The 18237-nt window shown below is 48.3% G+C and overlaps 1 protein-coding gene across 2 annotated transcripts; it reads right to left on the bottom strand.

The window, feature by feature from the left end:
- Positions 1 to 1489: 1489 nt before the first annotated feature.
- Positions 1490 to 9435, bottom strand: rhol (rhodopsin, like). Of its 2 annotated transcripts, XM_062545887.1 has the most exons (2): positions 8414 to 9423; positions 1490 to 1683 (listed from the first exon to the last, which is right to left on the bottom strand). In XM_062545887.1, exons 1-2 carry the CDS (start codon positions 9421 to 9423, stop codon positions 1638 to 1640), a joined length of 1056 nt encoding a protein of 351 aa, XP_062401871.1. In that variant the 3' UTR covers positions 1490 to 1637. The 2 variants fall into 2 exon arrangements, with proteins under 2 accessions (XP_062401871.1, XP_062401872.1); XM_062545888.1 differs by lacking the exon at positions 1490 to 1683 and having other exon boundaries at positions 8350 to 9435.
- Between the last annotated feature and the right edge of the window lie 8802 nt (positions 9436 to 18237).

The following is an 18237-nucleotide window of genomic DNA, read 5'->3' as shown; positions in this document are numbered from 1 at the left end:
CCGATCTGCAGTCATCCATCTGGATGCTATTTTTATCGCTGTACAAAAAAAAAGAAAAGAAGGAACTTTTGTTTGATTGCATTTCAATGTCCACAAGGCAGAATTAACATATTTATAATATTTATTAAAGGTGAATGTAAGCTACTGAGATGGCCCTGTATGCGGCTTTTAACGGGGTCGTGGGCAAGGAAGCATTCTAGTTACCATGTCAGTGGGAAGTCACATTATTGTACTCCACGTCCTCACAACTGCTCTTGGATCTATGCTCACTTACTGTACAATTTCTAAGTTAGACTGGAGACAACACTTTTCCCTGGAGACCACCCCATGTCCGTGTTCCATTTTTGTAATGAAAAAGATCGTTTTTTTTTTCTATGTGCAGAATCATGAGTTGACCCACTTATTAATCAGAAAAAAAAAGATATTTCTGCATGAAACTGTCAGTGAAGGTCACAATGTTTTTTTCTGTTAGTCTTGTTCTTTTTTGTAGGCCATTTTCCATAATATTTATGGAAGACTCATTTCAACTGTATTAATCTCTTGGTTAAGTAAACACAATTCATCTTGATGCATTTTTTTTGTTGTTGAAAGTATCAACTTTTTTTTGAAGCTTTCACTCATGTATTTTTGTCAAGTTAAGAATGTGATATGACATGTTTTGTCCTGCGCCAATATGACATCTCTGTGAGGTTGTATATTTTTGTAACATTTTGTACTTTTTTTTCCTTTGCATCCTTCCACATTTCGCTGATATTTTTGTTTTTTCTTTCTGTTTGCAATGTAAACTGCTTCACATGGTGTTCTGTGTGCATCTCACTGGGTCTGTGGGGTTGGGCTCCTTATGCTGCTGTGTGTGTGTGTGTGTGTGTGTGTGTGTGTGTGTGTGTGTGTGTGTGTGTGTGTGTGCGTGTGTGTGTGTGTGTGTGTGTGTGTGTGTGTATGGGCTGGGATCCAGTGCTTTCTCTCTTTAACTGTTGATTTTTCACTCAAGGGTGGGGTTATTTCTTGGACAATCTCTATCTTTGATTGACTAATTAAACAAATAAACACCTTTTTCCATTGAAAAGCAAAAGGGGATAAGCCTTTATTTCTTCTGCCTGGTGTCTCTCCACAGTGGTTTAATGCTCTCTGCTCTTCTCTCTGTCTCATTCCTTTGTGTTGGCTTTCACTTTTGTTCTTCTCGTTTTATCACTGGGCTCTCTCTTCCTTCTTCCTCCCTCCTCCTCTTCCTCCTCCTCCTCCTCCTCCTCCTCCAGCGATGGTCGCACCTCACCTTGCCACCACTGCTAGGAATGAAAAAGTTGGGGAGGCCCCCGCCTTTGGAGCAGGCCACAATCAGACCACGGTTTGTAGTTCGCTCGCTCACGCGCCCGCTCGTCTGTCCATCCGGCGTCCGGCCGGCCGGCCGCCAGTCCGCCTCCTCTCAGCCGTGTCTTGTGTGCTCTGGCGTCCATCTGAGCCGCACCGCTGTGCTCCGCTCCATCGTAGCAGACAAAACCATTCACCCAGAATGCAATGCAGCGCAGCGAGGAAAAAAAATGTGTCTTGCCATCCATCTGTCCTCAGCCCCTCCCCTCCCACATCATCTCGAACAGTGGGGACACGCTCGCTCACGCATCCTGCTTTTATTCAACTTTTCACTTCCGGTTCACAGGGCTTAGAGATGAGATGTGACCAATTTGGCTTGTAGATGTATTTTCACCTCTAAGTTTTGGCATGGTCCCGATCATTGAGTCCAGTTCAGTTGTAAGAAGCATAGCATTGCATTGGCGATTATAAAACAAATGTATCCAAGTAAACATAGAGCCAGTTCTATGTGATAGTAGACATTTGTCAGTCATCCTTGAGCATCCTAAGATGCAATTTTCATTCTGTGAAGAAATACTTAGTGTTGAAGAAATACTTCACAGACATACATGTACTATCTTTACATTTGTAATGTTAAACACCTCCAGTCAACTCTACAACGAAGAGATTTGACATGTTTTGACCATAGATTTGACATTTTGTTTAAACAATGGCCTGTGGGCATTGCATAATGGCTATATTTAAGTACTCTACTAATGGTATATTAGGCGCATGGATGTAGAAGTGTTTTGAAAAACATGAAGATATCAAAAAGGCTTCAGAATTCTTCTGGAAGAAAAACACTATGGGTATGTCTTTGTCAGCCTTTTCCCCAAATAATCCAAAGTTTTACATTCTCAGGTCGTTTCCTGTCTCACCTATTAATTTAAGCACCTCAGAGTTTTATAAGCTTATATATCCTTGATCAGTTTCTGCCAGTTCCTCATTTTTCAGTGAGGGAGCATCATTCTATTGCTGTGACTTCGTTGCTCAGGAAATTCCAAATTAATTTTTAAGCCCCACCATTCCAAAACTGCATCAAACTGCACTCATACATTATGCACTTCATAAGTCAGTTTAAAAATACCATTCTGGTTTTGTCCTTGAATGAAACATTTATGCGAGATGAAAAAGCATTGCGTGAGCATGCAAACGCATGAATTAATTGTGATGCCAGTGCTAAATATAAAAAAACATGGCTTCTGTGTGCTTGATAAAGTGCCTTTATCATTTCTGCTTAATTGGCTTTGGTTTCTTAAAAACCTAAATACATCTTAGAAAATCCGCGATTTAATCTTTTTCTCCTCTGGCGTGTTTTGGGCTTTGGGCTGCTCCATGTGTCATCCATTGCTTGTTTTGCGCAGAGATACTAACACTTCTCGACTGCCTATCAGAAAAAAAGAACATGTGCGACCTGCCAACACTAAATGAGCCTTCGCTTTTTTGCCATCCAATCAAATCCTCTGGCTTCTTTTTTTTCCGCCTGGCAACAGTGCATCCATTCCCCCCCGGTCCATATGTCACCGCTAACGCTGTGTTCTTTCCCCTCCCGCGTTAACTCTGATGTGTGTGTTCCAGACGGCCGCAGCGCCAACGGCCCCGGCGCCGGCGCCCAAAGCGTTTCGGAAGTGAGCGGCCTGCCGACCGACAGTCAGATCCACCCACCATCGGAGTCCAGCTACCCACAAGACTTTCACGAACCATCCCAGAAGGAGAACCGGGCACGGGACGCGGCCAAGACGACGACGACGACGACGAAGAAGAGGGAGCAGGGCCACAGCTCCAACCATCACCATTCCAACCACCGCCGCCGCTCGCCGGACAAGAAGAGCAAGAGCAAGAGCAAGGGCCTCTTCAAGAAGAAGGACGACAAGAAGAAGGACGACAAGAAGAAGTCCGGCGCCGGGAACTCCCACAGTCACGGCCACCACCGAAGCACCCACCACCACCACCACCACCACAGCAGCGGGCACCACCACAGCAGCGGGCACCACAGGAGGCACCGCTCCCCGGACAAGGGCCGCCGCGCCCGCAGCGCCGAGAACACCCTGGACAGCCGCCACGGGGGCGGGCGCGGCCGCTCGCCCGGCAAACATCACCACGGCAACAGCAACCACCGCCACCGCTCCTCACCTCACCGCCACAAGTCTCCCCACCGGGGCCGCTCTCCTTACCGGGGACGCTCTCCCCACCGCGGGCGCTCCCCGTACCAGGGACGCCCCCCTTACCGCTCCCCCCAACGGCAAGGCTCGCCCCACCGCTCTCGGTACCAGTCTCCCAACCGGTACCGCGCGCGCTCCGCGGACCCGTACGCCGACCGCGTGGACAACACCAAGCCGGAGAAGGAGGCGGACGTGGCGCTGAAGGAGCCCCCTCCACCCGTGCCCCCGTCCCGCTCGGAGAGCGTCCTGACGGAGGCGGCCGCCCTGGGCCGGCTGAACCGCGGCGGCGGCGGCGACACCCTGCAGCGCGACGCCTCCAGCCTCCTCCGGGACCCGTCGCCCGCGAGCGGAGGCCTCCTGAAGGACCCGGCCATGCGGGACGCCATCGAGCGGGCCTACCGAGAGGCCGTGGAGCGCGAGCGGGACCAGGAGACGGTGACCCTGCCCCGGGCGCGCACGCCCAACAGCTCGGCGGCGTACAACCGCTACAGCACGCTGATGCGCGGCCGCTCCGCGGAGAGGGAGGACCACCGCTACCGGACACGCAGCCTGGGGAGGGACCTGTCTCCGGAGAGGAGCTACGCCTACGTGGAGGATGATGAAGAGGACGATGACGACGATTATGAAGATGAGGAAGAGGCGCCTGACTACTACAGGGTGCCGAGGCCCACCTACGGCCGTGTGTCCGACACACTGCCGGAGCCCAGACCTAAGCCCTACAAAGACAACTCCAAAGACCTCAGCATCTGATCAAGCCTCTCCGCAGCCCTCCAAGGCTCCCTCCCACTCAGCCGACCCATACCGAGTGCCCCCCCCCTTCAGCTGTGGGGCACAAGGCCCCTGGAGAAACAAATTTACCCATCAGCCATCCATGATCCTCATGCTCCTTAACAGAGATTCAGAACTTTGAAAACCACTGGAAGAATGATAATAGGGTCTCTTTGTTTTTCGGTTTGATTATTCAGGTTTAGGTGGTGATCTTTTTTTTTATTATTATTTCTTTCCTGCTAAAGGTGATCCATGAAGTTAACAAATATGTACAAAATACAATTATGTGCCTAACAGAACCATTATTGACCTTTTCGTTGGATGAGAGACAGGCTTTTTAACTGCTGTCTGACTAATTTTTTTTGTTTCCTCTCCAAAGGACCTGTTCATGCACCAACCAGCTCTGTTAGTGGTGCTCAGACATAATGCTGTGCATGTCTTTACAGTCTCGGTGTCTTTCTTTTTATCTCTCCCCCAGTGCCACTGTTTTTTTTAACATTGGACCAGAGTATAGCACAAGCCTGCATTTGTTTGTATATTTTTGACAGTTTGCAGTATGTGTACATTCAGAGGTGATCATTTTAAATGAATGAAGGGAAAATAAAATTATGATAATGTTAAAAATAAAAAAAATAATATATTAAAAGAAAAGGTCGGGTCATGTTTTTGTCCAGAAATATTTCATACGGTGGTGAAGAAATTGAACCGTTTCAAAAAAGAAGTTTTAAGGAACTTTATCCTATTCCCTTGTTCCTTTTTCTCTTTTTTTTTTGGAGGAAAACGGCCAAGAACAAAGAGGTCTTTATCTCCTCCCAGTTCAAAGGAGAGGAGTCTTGCTGCTGCTCGGTCTGACTCCGACTCATTAAAATCCCTGTGGGATCCTCTGGCTTGCTCGCCTCTGTGACAGGAGGAAAGTTTGTCCCCCAGATGAACACCGTGAAGGGACTTAAAGCCACTGAGGCCGTATGCTATTCTGAGCCATCAGATAAGAGAGAAACGTGAGCGGATAGGGGGTGGGAGTGACTGGTGTAACCAGCGTACTTTAAAGGGAAACTTCTGGATTTTCTCAATATGAGCCCTATTTTTAGATCTTTTTAGGTAGAAAATTTAATAGAGACATAAATGTACCATTAGTCCAGTCCAATGGGCCCAGTATTGAGTTAGAAAGCTACAGTATCACAGCCAAATGACTATAATTGATTCCAATGAGGCAGGTGTGTAGGTCAAAGTAAACAGCATGTCTGTTTACCTCCAAAAGTGTGAAGTGTCTGTGACATTTTTGTAGCTCTGTAGTTTAACAGTTTTGTTTCTATGGTGTTAATTCAATAGGCTATTAAAACGTCAAATTGTTGATTTAATTGTCAAAAGTCAATTTGAAATGTTTTTGTCCGTATATTGAATGTGGACCTAAAAAGATCTTGAAGTTTCCCACTTCCCAGTAATCCTCTTCGACCATAATCACCCCTTAAATTGTGGGAATGTTGCCTTTACAGCTGAGGTGCTTCAGCTTACCTCTCCTGAAACGATCCGGTAGTTAATTATTTCCTATGGCAGAGCTTGTGAATGTAGAACAAAGTGTCGGTGCTGAACCTGCAGTTCTGGTTTGATGCAAATGAGATGGAGTTGAGGGATCAATGATTTAATCAAAAGAGCTTTGCTCCAGCTGACAGAGGTGCTTGTGGTAGCCAGGGTAACGAATCATGTAAACACCCCACTGAGTTACAAGACCTGCTGCAGTATTCAATTTCCAGAGGAGAAAAAGTATGTGATTGTATTTTATTTAAGGGATGAAAAGATGGCATTTGCTTTTGTAAGAATGGAATATTTGATCAGTGTTTGAAACCTCCTCCACAATCACTTAAAATATGTCATAAAATAAATATGAATATAAGAAAATATATATAAAATGTGTAAACCTTGAACAAAGGCCTGCCTGCTTAACCGACCATTTGCTACTATGGTACAGACAGCAATTTCCACCTACAGTAATCTGTAGTTGATAATCTCCCACATAGGCTACTGTGATTTATATAGGCCTATCACTCAAAGTTTGTAGTGTGTCCTAGACTTACTTTGTTCATCTCAAATGTCTTCAACATTAATTCACATTACAATTTGGTCGGATGACTTTATTCATTAGCACATCGAAGACAAATTACCACTTCGGAGATTAATCTTGTGCAAATATCTTAGCAGGGCAACTCTGGTCCCGGAAGAATCTGTGATTCACACAGTGTAAGAGAACATGGAACTGAATAATGCATCACTAGCCTCTGCTACCAGATTTCTCTGCTGAATTTCAGCAACGTTATTAGATGAAAAATATATGTAATCGGGTTATGTTGCATAAAGCCCAGATGATGACATGCAGACGTGACTGTCGACAATTCATCACGCGAGCCCTGAAGGGTAATCAAATCTGTGCTAACGACATCATCATCAACAGCGACAGAGGTTGGGTAAGGGGAGGAATGCAAGGGGGCTTGCTGCTGACCTTGATAAGCATTCCCTTGTTGTCATGGAAACACATGAAAGGTTTCCGTACTGTTCAGTCAAAAAAACACGATGAAAGTGGAGGTGACATGCATTTTCTTCTGGTGTAGAGCTCCTTGCGCGAGCAACTGAAGGAATCACTAGTGATTAGTAAAAAATGGCTCTCACTAATGACCTGGAAGCATGAAATGTATGCAAACTGCCTCTGATGTCGGATCTTAAGCCTGATGGCAGACCAAAGGGTAGACTAAGTAGGCCTAGACTATTGAGGCAAGACATACTTTAGTCACCAAACTGTGCTGTCCACTCAAGCATCTTACCATTAGTCATTCGAGATTGTTTTGTTCCCCCGACTATGAATGAGAACACATTTCAGTGTCGAAGGCCTATATATTAGTAGGCATTGTAGTCATTCATCATTCATGTATTGTATGTTTTCTGCATCTAATTTCTGTTCAGAATATCTGAGTTTCAGAGTATTGAAGAGTAATGATAGTGCTCAGCTGAGCAGGTGAACCAAATCCCCTCCCCCCTTTCCCTAAATTGGAGAGTTGCGGACATTTATCATGTGGATATTTATTCTCCGTTATCAGAGGCAGGAGAGTGTGGCAGAGACTTGGAATTTGTATTCAGCTAGAGCTGGAGAATTCAGGGTTGCTATAGCTACCTGGAAGTCATTATCACAGACTTCAGAAGATGTTTGTTTTCTTCTCACACACCTATAACAAAGATCTCTAAATGTGGGAATGTGTGGAATTGTAGTCTATGTGCAGCAGCCTACAGGTTTGCCCTGGCACAGAAGCATTCCATGATTCTGCCACTCTCATTTTCCACCCACACGTTTCAAGCATCTTTATAGACGTGATGGAAGGCTAGTCTGCAAGGTGTCATCGTTAGCTTTGAATAGGTGAAACTTTGCAATCTTCATAACCAGTGCAGCTTTTAATGTGACAACATGAAACACATCACCTCACCTATAGTATGAGCAGCAAATGGGAAAAAATCTGGTCATTAGGATCAAACATTAGATAAATTGTTTCTTAAAATGACCTTAGACTGACAATGAATTACAATCTTGCTATTTGCCCACAGACGTTCAGAGAGAGGATGTGCAGTTGATTTCACATGATAGATTAGCCACTCTAAAAGCTTTTTGAAATTCCATTAAAAACTTCAGTCTAAAAAACAGTGGCCCAGTGTCGTCACACGAGTCTTACCCCTGTCAACAGACAAAAAGGCCTTTTCAGGACACGGCTGGATGAACACCATCTCTTTTTATAAAAAATAGGTCCAATCCAGTGACTTGCAGGATGTAAAATCACGTGCGCACAACAATATCCATGTCCTTTATAGTCAGACGGTTTTGAACTAGACAGATTCACAAACTCCATTCACACAACATGGATTTCACTTCCAGATTTCCAGTCTTGAGCTGAACTAAATGAATGGAGAGCTTTTGGAGAAGTCTTTCATTCCATCATACGAGTAAAATCATCTCCCAGTTGTAGTGTGTAGCGTAACGTTTCATTGTTAGTGAGGCTTTCCAGGAGATCGGAGATCGGTGACTTTTTTTTCCCCCTCATGCCGGTGACACCGAGGTGGACGAGACGGAGGAGGCCTCGGTCTTGGACGCGGACGCGGACGTGGCCGAGGCGCCCTCCTCCTCCTCGAAGGGGTTCTTGCCGCAGAACAGCGTGGTGACCATGCAGTGGCGGAACTGCTTGTTCATGCACACGTAGATGAGCGGGTTGTAGAGGGCCGAGCTCTTGGCGAAGAAGGCGGGCACGGTCATGAAGACGGGCCCGAAGTAGGTGCCCTGGTGCGTGAAGATGTACCAGGCCACGCTGGCGTAGGGCACCCAGCACACCAGGAAGGAGACGACCATCAGGACGACCATGCGCGTGACCTCGCGCTCGGCCCGCTGCGTGGTCTCCGACTCCTGCTGCAGCGCGGCGGCCGCCTTGACCGCGCACACCAGCCGCCCGTAGCAGAAGCCGATGACGAGCAGCGGGACGCTGAAGTGCACCACGAACATGTAGACCACGAAGGACTCGTTGTTGATCTGCGGCTTGAGCGTGTAGTAGTCGATGCCGCAGGAGCACTGCAGGCCCTCGGGGATGTAGCGCGACCAGCCGGCCAGCGGCGGCACGGAGCAGGTGCCCGCCATCAGCCAGGTGAAGGCCACGCCCGCCACGGCGTGGCTCTCGCCGAAGCGGAAGTTGGCGACGGGCTTGCAGACGACCACCCAGCGCTCGACGGCGAGCACCACCAGCGACCAGAGGGCGATCTCGCCGCCGTGCGTGGCGAAGAAGCCCTCGAGGTTGCAGCCGAGGCGGCCGAAGACGAAGTAGCCGTGCAGCGACGTGTACAGCGTGGTGGTGAAGCCGCCCACCACCATGAAGAGGTCGGCCACGGCCAGGTTGAGCAGGATGTAGTTGAGCGGCGTGCGCAGCTTCTTGTGCTGCACGGTGACGTAGAGCGTGAGGAAGTTGATGGGGAAGCCGGTGACGATGAGGAAGAACATGTACGCCGCCATGCAGGCGAAGGCCCAGGGCTCGGCCAGGTAGTACTGCGGGTGCTCGTACGGGCTGCGCACCAGTCCGGTCAGGTTGGACATGGGCACGTAGAAGTCCGGTCCCTCCGTGCCGTTCATGGCTGCCGAAAGGCCCCCCTCGACCTGGTCGCCCAGGCGGTCGTGGATGGTCAGAGATGGCGCAGGGATGCGTCGTTCCTTCCAAAGGGCCTTTAAGGCGATGAAGGTGCCAAACCGGTCTGGTTGGTCAGCATCTGGAGATTTAGGCCATGTGAGTGGTAATCCAGCCACCACAGCCAATGCAGCGAGTCTGTCTTGAGGTATCATTTGGGTTACCCCTGTCATAATCAATTAGCTCCAGGAGATCATATCTAATCTTCCACAGTGGATTATGGAACATGAGCACGCATTGGCCCCTGCCCTATAGGTCCTCTCTGAGGTTCAAGAGAAAGTGAGTCTTCATTACACACACACACACACACACACACAGACACCGAGAATAAGATTGTCTTAAGATTGTGGTGAGATGTACAACATCATGGGGTTTTAATATGGGGTTCGGTGCATGTGCTTGTTTATACAATATATGAAGGCACCACATTTTGGCTACATTCACATGTTACATATACAAATACCAGTACTGTTCTTTGTGTTATGAAACTAGTCACATTCCTCTCAAAAGCACAGTATGTACAGTATATTGCCCCACAGTTGCCATCTTCTGGACAGTTGTGGTAATTTCACCAAGCCTTGAGAAGTCTGTGGACTTGACTATGGTGTGGTGTGTAGGAAGCGCAGGGCACAGTGAGTCTTCTGAACTTGTTCACTCCTACTTCAGTGTGGTGTGGGATTCACTGGCGCATGCTAAAATTGCCACAACATGCCCACACAGGGCTCATCAGCATTCATGTCTAGCAGCCCGAACTCTGTCGCATTTAATTCAAGGCTGCAGTGCAGACAGCATGGAGGCATCCGTCAATATTTGTAACTGACAGAGGAGTTTAGATCAATATATTCACAGCAGCCCATCATTGTTAACCAGCGTGTCAAGGGTAGTTTGATCCAAAGGCTTCTGGGTTCATTTATTCAGAACCTCCAGTAGGCAACTGATGATGTCACTTGTCTCCTGTAGAGCAGTTGGAAGGCTCCCTCTACTGTTCACTACAGGTAAGGCAACTCTATAAGAAGCGAGTACACCATTTACACCATTCTATAGCAACAACTTTGGAAGCCACACAGTTTGATTTGTAAATAAAATGGAATAGCTCATCCAAGATCACTGTGAAAGAAGTCCAGAGCTCCAGAACTATAAACGATGTCCACATGGATCTTCTTCGAGTACAGCTGATTCAGCATCTTGGACACCTGTCCACAATTACAAGTCAGTGTTGCCTCTGACAAACACTGTAGACTACATGACAATGGACGTAACTTGAGATTTCATGACCATCTTCCCGTCAGACATGGCTGCTTTTATTGTCTCTTTGAAGTGAGCAAGCCTCACTCGGAAGTGTTGTAAAGTCATCTCTCTGCATTGACATCCATCTTCTTCTTTTTTTTATATTTTACAGCTTGCGCTGAGTGAGTAGAGATGTATATTGCATCCATATGAGGTGGAACGTGCTTAAGGTTATGTACGCATAATATATATACCGTATATATATATATATATATATATATAAAAGATTCATCCCTCCACTGCCTTTACCTGCCTAAGAGTGTGGTCAAAATTTATTCCACACACACACACACACACACACACACACACTTTGACAGGGACTGGTCACTCAGTAGTGTGATCTGGCAACTAAGATTAATATTGTCTGCCATCTTGAAAAATTATAAATCAGTCAGCAATCCCAATCTAAAACGGTAAGACTAAATGAAAGTTCATGGGCGAATCCAGGTAACTTCTGGAGTAATCACTGATCTCTGAAAGAATGCTGCATCAAATATATGCAGTGTCAAATGTGTCATGTTCTTTTGATCAGTGGATACTCCTGAAGTTACCAGAATAAGCTTCATGGGTCATCAACTGACACTTTTACCCTGAGATTAAAACATGAACATCCAGTATATCATTTTGCACAAGCAGAACAACTGTAGTGACCTTGTTTAAGGGAAACAAAAAACATTTCTTTTCAAATACACAAAAGCGATCAAGAAACAAAACAATGTATACAGCCTGGAAACCTCAGTTTTACTGGGTGTTGGGTTTGTAATGGGATGAGTTTCTCAGTGCAAAGATCCAGCTTGACGTAATTCAGGAATACTGTAGTCTGCAATCTTGCGGTCACTTAATACACCTTGCCATGACCACTTAATTCTTCTCCGAGAGGAGAATCCAGATGTAGGTCAAAATACTTTTAAAAAGATGTTCCAGATGTTTCACACACTTGGTCGGGATAAATCGTTGTTTCTATATAGTGGTAATTAAAAACACTCTGGAGTTCTTCACACCATTAGAACAGAGAAGGGGGTGGAGGGTGTTGGGATGAAGGATACTGGTTGAGGCATGCTAGTAGTTAAAGGTAACTGCCAAGACAAACACCCAGACAAGATATACATCTGCTGTTGGGGCCACTTCTAAAACTGGAGAGTAGCAACGATAATACAGAAACTCGTATGTAATAAACATGGTGGACAATGGTGTTTTGTGCGGTCTGGCATTGTTAGCATACTCCAGCGTTGGAGTAATGAAGTCCATTTCTTTTCCCCGAGGGTGATCTGGACTCTCGGTCTCACCAAACAATCCTGAGAGTCGCTCCAGCTTTTCTTTTTAAAGATCTCTTTTTGTTTTTCCAGAACAAAACCCTTTTGCCCTTTTCTCCGACAATGAAAAAACACTGCTCTGACCAACACCGATCCGATCATACACTTCCTCCTCTCTCTTGGTCTTTGTTGACTGAGGAACAAATTGCAAATGTGCCATTGCAATTGTGTGTGTGCGTGTGTGCGTAAGGGGGTGGGGGCTCTTTCTCCAGACAGGCTGGGATGAGGTTTGACTAATGGCCAAACTTCATCCAGACCACCACTCAGGCCCCTCAGTGATGGATGGGGAGGTCTTATGAACTATTTGTCCTTACTGGAGTCTGTTTACCAGCTCAGAGGGACCCCCTCCCCTCCAATCAGCACCAAACACTATAGCTGCAGTTGTTGTCTGCTCAGGGTGCTCAGAGCAGACGTCTGGGTCAGTCAAGCGATCGCTGGATTTCATTCTTGTCACAATGACCGTCATGTCAGCTCCCAGTGCTTTGTCAGTTATCCCACTTGATAGCTCATTTAAAAGTAGCTTAGTGCTTACATGCCCTCTGACAGGTAAGCACTGAAATTAAAAGGCATGATAACTAACAGTGTAACTTGTTTTTATTAGGGGCAAATCATGTCATGGTATCTTAGCTTATTAGCGTGTAATTCTATAGATCTCTATGCCTACAGAGCTACATGGTATCTGGTCCTTTGATGAAGGGTAGTTCATATGAAGAGATGTTGTGTAAACAAGCCACTCTCAACAATGTACTCTCCAATATCACGAACTCAAGAAAAACACATAGAAAATCCATAGCCTTTCTGACATACGTACAGTACACCTCCTCCTCAGCGCTCTACAACAAGTCAACCATGGACAGCTAGCAGTATCGCTTTTGAACTTTGACCCACAAAAATCTGACTCAGAGACTCTGCTCATATTGTCTCTCTCTTGGCCCCGACTCAGGCATTCATAGGCTCGGCAGATCCAGTCATCTCCTGAGGTAAAGTGGGGCTTCCTTCCAGGAATTCATCGGTTCATCTCTTGTTTTTTGGGAAGGCGTGAGTGTGTCTTTCAGATTCAGGTCAGGGACGGTAAAGCGGCCGTGAGTGATACGGCCTGAGACAGGTGGAGTAGAGCATCCCATGGAAGTCTACGCCCCGGCGTGACAATGCACACCTCAGGGGGTGGAAGTACGCGCATGGGTGGGGACAACAATGGCTGACGGGGGCGGCGGGCGGGGAGTGGGACATCCAGCTTCGGCTGACCAAGCGTCCCCACCTTGGCCGCAATCCCGCAACGCAGAATTCCACACGTTTGGGAAGTTCCTGGAGGTGAGGATGTGTGTGTGTGTATGTGTGTGTGTGTGAGAGAGAGAGAGGAGGGGCAGCTGGGGCCAAGCTGCCTAACGGAAACGGGACTGGGCAGTGTTCGCCGGGGGGACGTGACGTGAAGTGACTTGTGTCTGCGTCTGACGCAGCTCGTAGTGAGGTCACACTTGCTCGGCCGCTGCGCGCTCGCTTTCGTCCAGACTGCCGGGCTCTCCGCGCTTGGCTCGGGGACTGTGGGAAAAGGCCAGTGAGCATGCCCAGTGGGGCCCGACCACCAGTGCCGCTCGGCCAGACCAGACCAGAGCAGAGCAGACCCACACCTCAGGGGAGAAAAAAAACAGATCTCGGTCAGAGTTTCTGCCCGGGGGGCGGGTAGAAGCACATAAACTCACATCACATCTGACTTTAAGCACTACATCAGGTTTATGTTTTTTTGTGCCTATACTTGATTGATTATGCCTTAAAGTAGATTTTTTCTTCTCCCATGTGAACAAAATCGGGTAGACAATAATTCTTTTGTTTCAGGGTATCTGAGTGTGTGTGTGTGTGTGTGTGTGTTTGTGTGTGTCTGTCTGTGTGCGGGGGCAGAGCAGTATAAAACAATTCACCCAGGTTATTTGGCTAGCCTCTCCCGCATAGCTACTGGCAAATTTATGCTGCTGATCCCTGAGTTTAGTGTGAAAGTATTACATCCATAAATACATGGTGTACGTGGTACAGTATTTACACAGAGTGCATACGTTCACACAGCCATGGGTCTGCCTTGACATTGCGCAGGGCCTGGGAATTTGTTCAAGAGTTCCCATCTCTATCACACACACACACACACACACACACACACACACACACACACACACACACACACACACACTGCGTCTGTGCCCGGACTTGACCACTCTTTCCCGTCATTGGACGACGCGGGTGACGTCGCCGCACGGCGCACTCGCACTAGACGAGGAGGATGACGTCCGCGAGTCCGCCGTGTTTTTTTCCCCCCGTGCATCTGAGGCCATGCCAGAGAGTCTCTGGAGAGTTGCACAACCCGACGGGCCATTACTCCAAGACATACAAGCGGGCCCAGCGCCATAACTCGGTCACCCCTCTTGTTATTGTTTTTGTTCGCAGCAAAGTGTTCTGGCTCTCTGGGGCTTCACTGTGTGCTCAACTGTCTGTAGTAACGTTGACACTACGTTGAGTAAAACATGTCACAGTAGCAGTGTCCGCGTCATCGTTGTCAGGCTTTACACAAACGATCAGGAGTGTTACTAATGTTATTGTTTACACTATACGCACTCCAACCTCACTGAAAAGACAAGATGTTCAAATAATAAAACACTCTAATGTAATAAATCTAATAAATTAAATAAATCAGCTCTTGCTGTTTATGTAGTCCGGTTCTCCTCAACAAGACGATGACACTCTTTTTTCGACTCTAAAGTGGGATTACTGGTTTTTACGTTACTCGTCTCTGTGCTGCAATGAATCAACATCTTGAGGGATGATGGGAAACACAACGCTACCATAATGTACACTAGAACATACATGGTTTCAATTATGCTTTTCTAGCCGCGCGTTTCGTCACTGGAGCCGTTGTGCGGATTTGCGAGGACTTCTCTAACCTCTGAGTTGTAAACTAATCGACCCTGTCTGCACACAAAGGCTTCGTAAAAAGTCTTGAGGTGATCCTGCGGAGCAGCTGAGCAGGGTCTTAAAAGTGAGAAGACGATGTCAGGAGGACACACTTAAAGCCCCATCTGCCCTGACCTGTAATCTCTGGCTCTGGACGGCTCGGTGACCTCTCCGCCTCGACGACGACGAGGGGGGACGGACGGAGGGGAAGAGAAGACGGTGGAGGTGCGTGGTTTGTCTTTTTTTTTTTTCGTTTTAACAAGACGGATGTGATCCGTCAGGTCGTAAACGGCTCAAGAGGATGTTGTTGGCGCGCAAGCAGGACTGCCAGTGGAATGTCCTCTGTAACCTGTAACACACACACACACACACACACACACACACACACACACACACACACACACACACACACACAGACAGAGACACAGACACAGACACACACACATGCACGAAAGTAGGCTTTTGAGATGAGCTTTGATGTGTGACAGGCAGCCATCACGGCCGACCCAGATGAGCTCATCCAGGGGCCAGATGAGTGGGAGATTTACGAAGCGCGTCGGGGGGGTGGAGGGCGGTTCATTCATCTTCAGAAACCTGCTCCTCCTGCTCCATCCCATCACCATCATCCTGAACAGCACCCCACACCACACACACACACACACACACACACCCTCGGCTGATAACACAGAGGGACTCACTGTGCTTTCGCAGTCGTGTGTCAGAGTGCACGCTGTCCATCACGGGCCGAGATTTAAGGCGCAACATCACAAAACCCTCGTCAGCGAAGCCGCTGCTGGTCGTCTGGTGACCGCGCGTGTGGATCTGGGGTTCGGAGAGAAGTCAGCGCCTCGCCAGACAGTTGGAGGAAGGGCAGGACAGAGGAGGTGGAGGGTGGAGAGGTGGTGGTGGTGGTGGTGGTGGTTACTAGGCTGGGGGAGAGACTCTGAGTGACTTTCAGACCCACTGCTCCTTCCCTCCCAGAACCCCTACAGAGACCCTGTGTGCTGCCTCAGCAGAAAGAACCCCCCCCCACGCAGCCCACATCTCCCCTGATGTCATTCCCATCAGAACAGGGAGAACAGCAGACAGAGAGAGAGAGAGAGAGAGAGAAAGAGTAAGAGGGTGAGTAAAGAAAAGAGAAGAGAAAGGTCTAATGTTTCCCTCTCCCCTGCGCGCACACCTCCTGTCTTTTATCTGGCTGTCACGCTAATAATGAAGCGGGCGCGTGTTTTCATTAAAGCGCATTCTCCGCATGCTAACGCTATCAGCGCTGTGGAGATGAGCGAGGCGCTCTGGCCAGGCCCCGGCCTGGGAGAGGGGAGTGGGGAGTGGGCCGCCTGAGTGAAGACAGGCGCCCCAGAGAACTGGATCCCCAACAGAGACGGACGTGGAGAAGCTGGGGAAGATGGAGAGAGAGAGAGAGAGGAGGGAGAGAAAGAGAGAGAGAAGGAGGGGGGGAGAGAGGGGGAGAGACAGGGGGAGGGAGGGAGGAACGTCGGGCACATCTTTGATTCCCATGGGAAGAGTGAGCTGGTCCATGGCTACACAGACACAAACAGATGCTGAGTCAGGCATGCACACAGACACACACACACACACACACGCACACACACACTCATCCACATACATACACACATGCACACATACACAGACACAGGCCCACATACATACTCACACACACACATGCACACACACAGACATACACACACACACATGTAGACACACATACTCACACATACAGACACACACGCTCACCCACATGCATACTCACACACACACACACACACACACAGACTGTACATAATCACACATACACACGCACACACACACACACACACAAACATATAGGGGACACACCCACACACACACAAACATATAGGGGACACAAATTCCCTTTTGAGGAATTAATGTGCTGCAGGTGCAGGCATTGGGGCCGGAGCTGGAGTAATGCGCTTGAACTCCGGAGCCAAAAAGAAGTGTGTGTGTGTGTGTGTGTGTGTGTATGTGTGTGTGTATGTATGTATGTGTGTGTGTATGTGTGTGTGTGTGGGGGGGGTGGTGGTCTTGGATCAGAGACCTGGCAGCTGCTTGTCCTCTCACTCACATAAGCAAGGAGGCCTCCGCTAAAGATGAGGGATTGGGGGAGACGGCTTGTTTTCGTTTTTCCATCATGTTTTGTTTCTGTGCATACGTGTGTGGGTGGGTTTGTGGGTGTTTGTGTGTGTGTGTGTGTGTGTGCGCACGCGCATGTGTGCACTTCAGAGAGGTGTGTATGTGTGTGTGTGTGAGAGAGAGAGAGAGCTCATACCCACCTGTGTCTGTTCAAGGCCTCTTCATCATGGCCCATCCCCGGGTATCCCTCTCTCTCTGCAGTGACTCAGAGAAGCTTCCGTCCTTCCGTGTGGCCACCCAGCGCCGTCTCCCCCATGTGGGAACTGAACTGGGAACAGCAGGAGGCCCACGCTGTGGGGATGGACAACACAAATGTCTTTCAGTACCAGGCCAGACCCACTGCCTGTTATCAGTGACTCGCTATATTCTTTTCATCTGGACTCTGTGCGTCAGCAACAGACACACACACACACACACACACACACACATACACACACTTGCACACACACCTCCTCTTCAGTAATGAAGCAGCTGGAAGGATAATCTGTCAGCTGGAGCCGGTGTGGAGGAAGCCAGAGCTGGAGGGACCCTGAGCAATCTGTTCCCCAGACACCCCACTTTCAAAGCCCCATTCAGGGCGCCACACGGCGGTGAGGTGACAGGCCCTAGGGGGTGGGGGTTGGTGGGGGGAGAGACTATGAGCAATGGGCCTGCATCTGGACTTGGAGAGAAGAAACCAGCTAAACATGTCGGTCGGCCGGTCACATGATTTGTGCTTTTTACCTTGATGTTCCAGACACGTTTTGCGCTCGGTGACGTGACGTCACACTTGAAACACGTTGGATTTATGACGGACTGATAGTTAGCTAAACCCTTAACCTCGGCCTTTGATTAGCGTGCACTTACGGAGCAGATGTGACCTTTCCAGGAGGCATCTGGTGTCTCCAAATGCGGGCCCTGACTCCTCCAAAGACCCCTAATGACCTCCACAGGACCCAATCCCTCAACCCCCGACAGGGGTGACGGCCTCTCTACTGTTGTTCTCAGATATTAGCACTCTCACAGATGCGTTTCATTTCCTGATGTTTTCAATAAATGGGCAGAAAGAAAGGG

The sequence above is a fragment of the Sardina pilchardus genome, chromosome 9, assembly GCF_963854185.1.
Source record: "Sardina pilchardus chromosome 9, fSarPil1.1, whole genome shotgun sequence".
Taxonomy (NCBI): domain Eukaryota; kingdom Metazoa; phylum Chordata; class Actinopteri; order Clupeiformes; family Clupeidae; genus Sardina; species Sardina pilchardus.
This window is presented reverse-complemented; position numbering and strand designations above follow the sequence as displayed.

Bases quoted from the DNA above. Each gene is read 5' to 3' on its own strand.
- rhol (XM_062545888.1), bottom strand. From the start codon at position 9,423: ATGAACGGCACGGAGGGACCGGACTTCTACGTGCCCATGTCCAACCTG.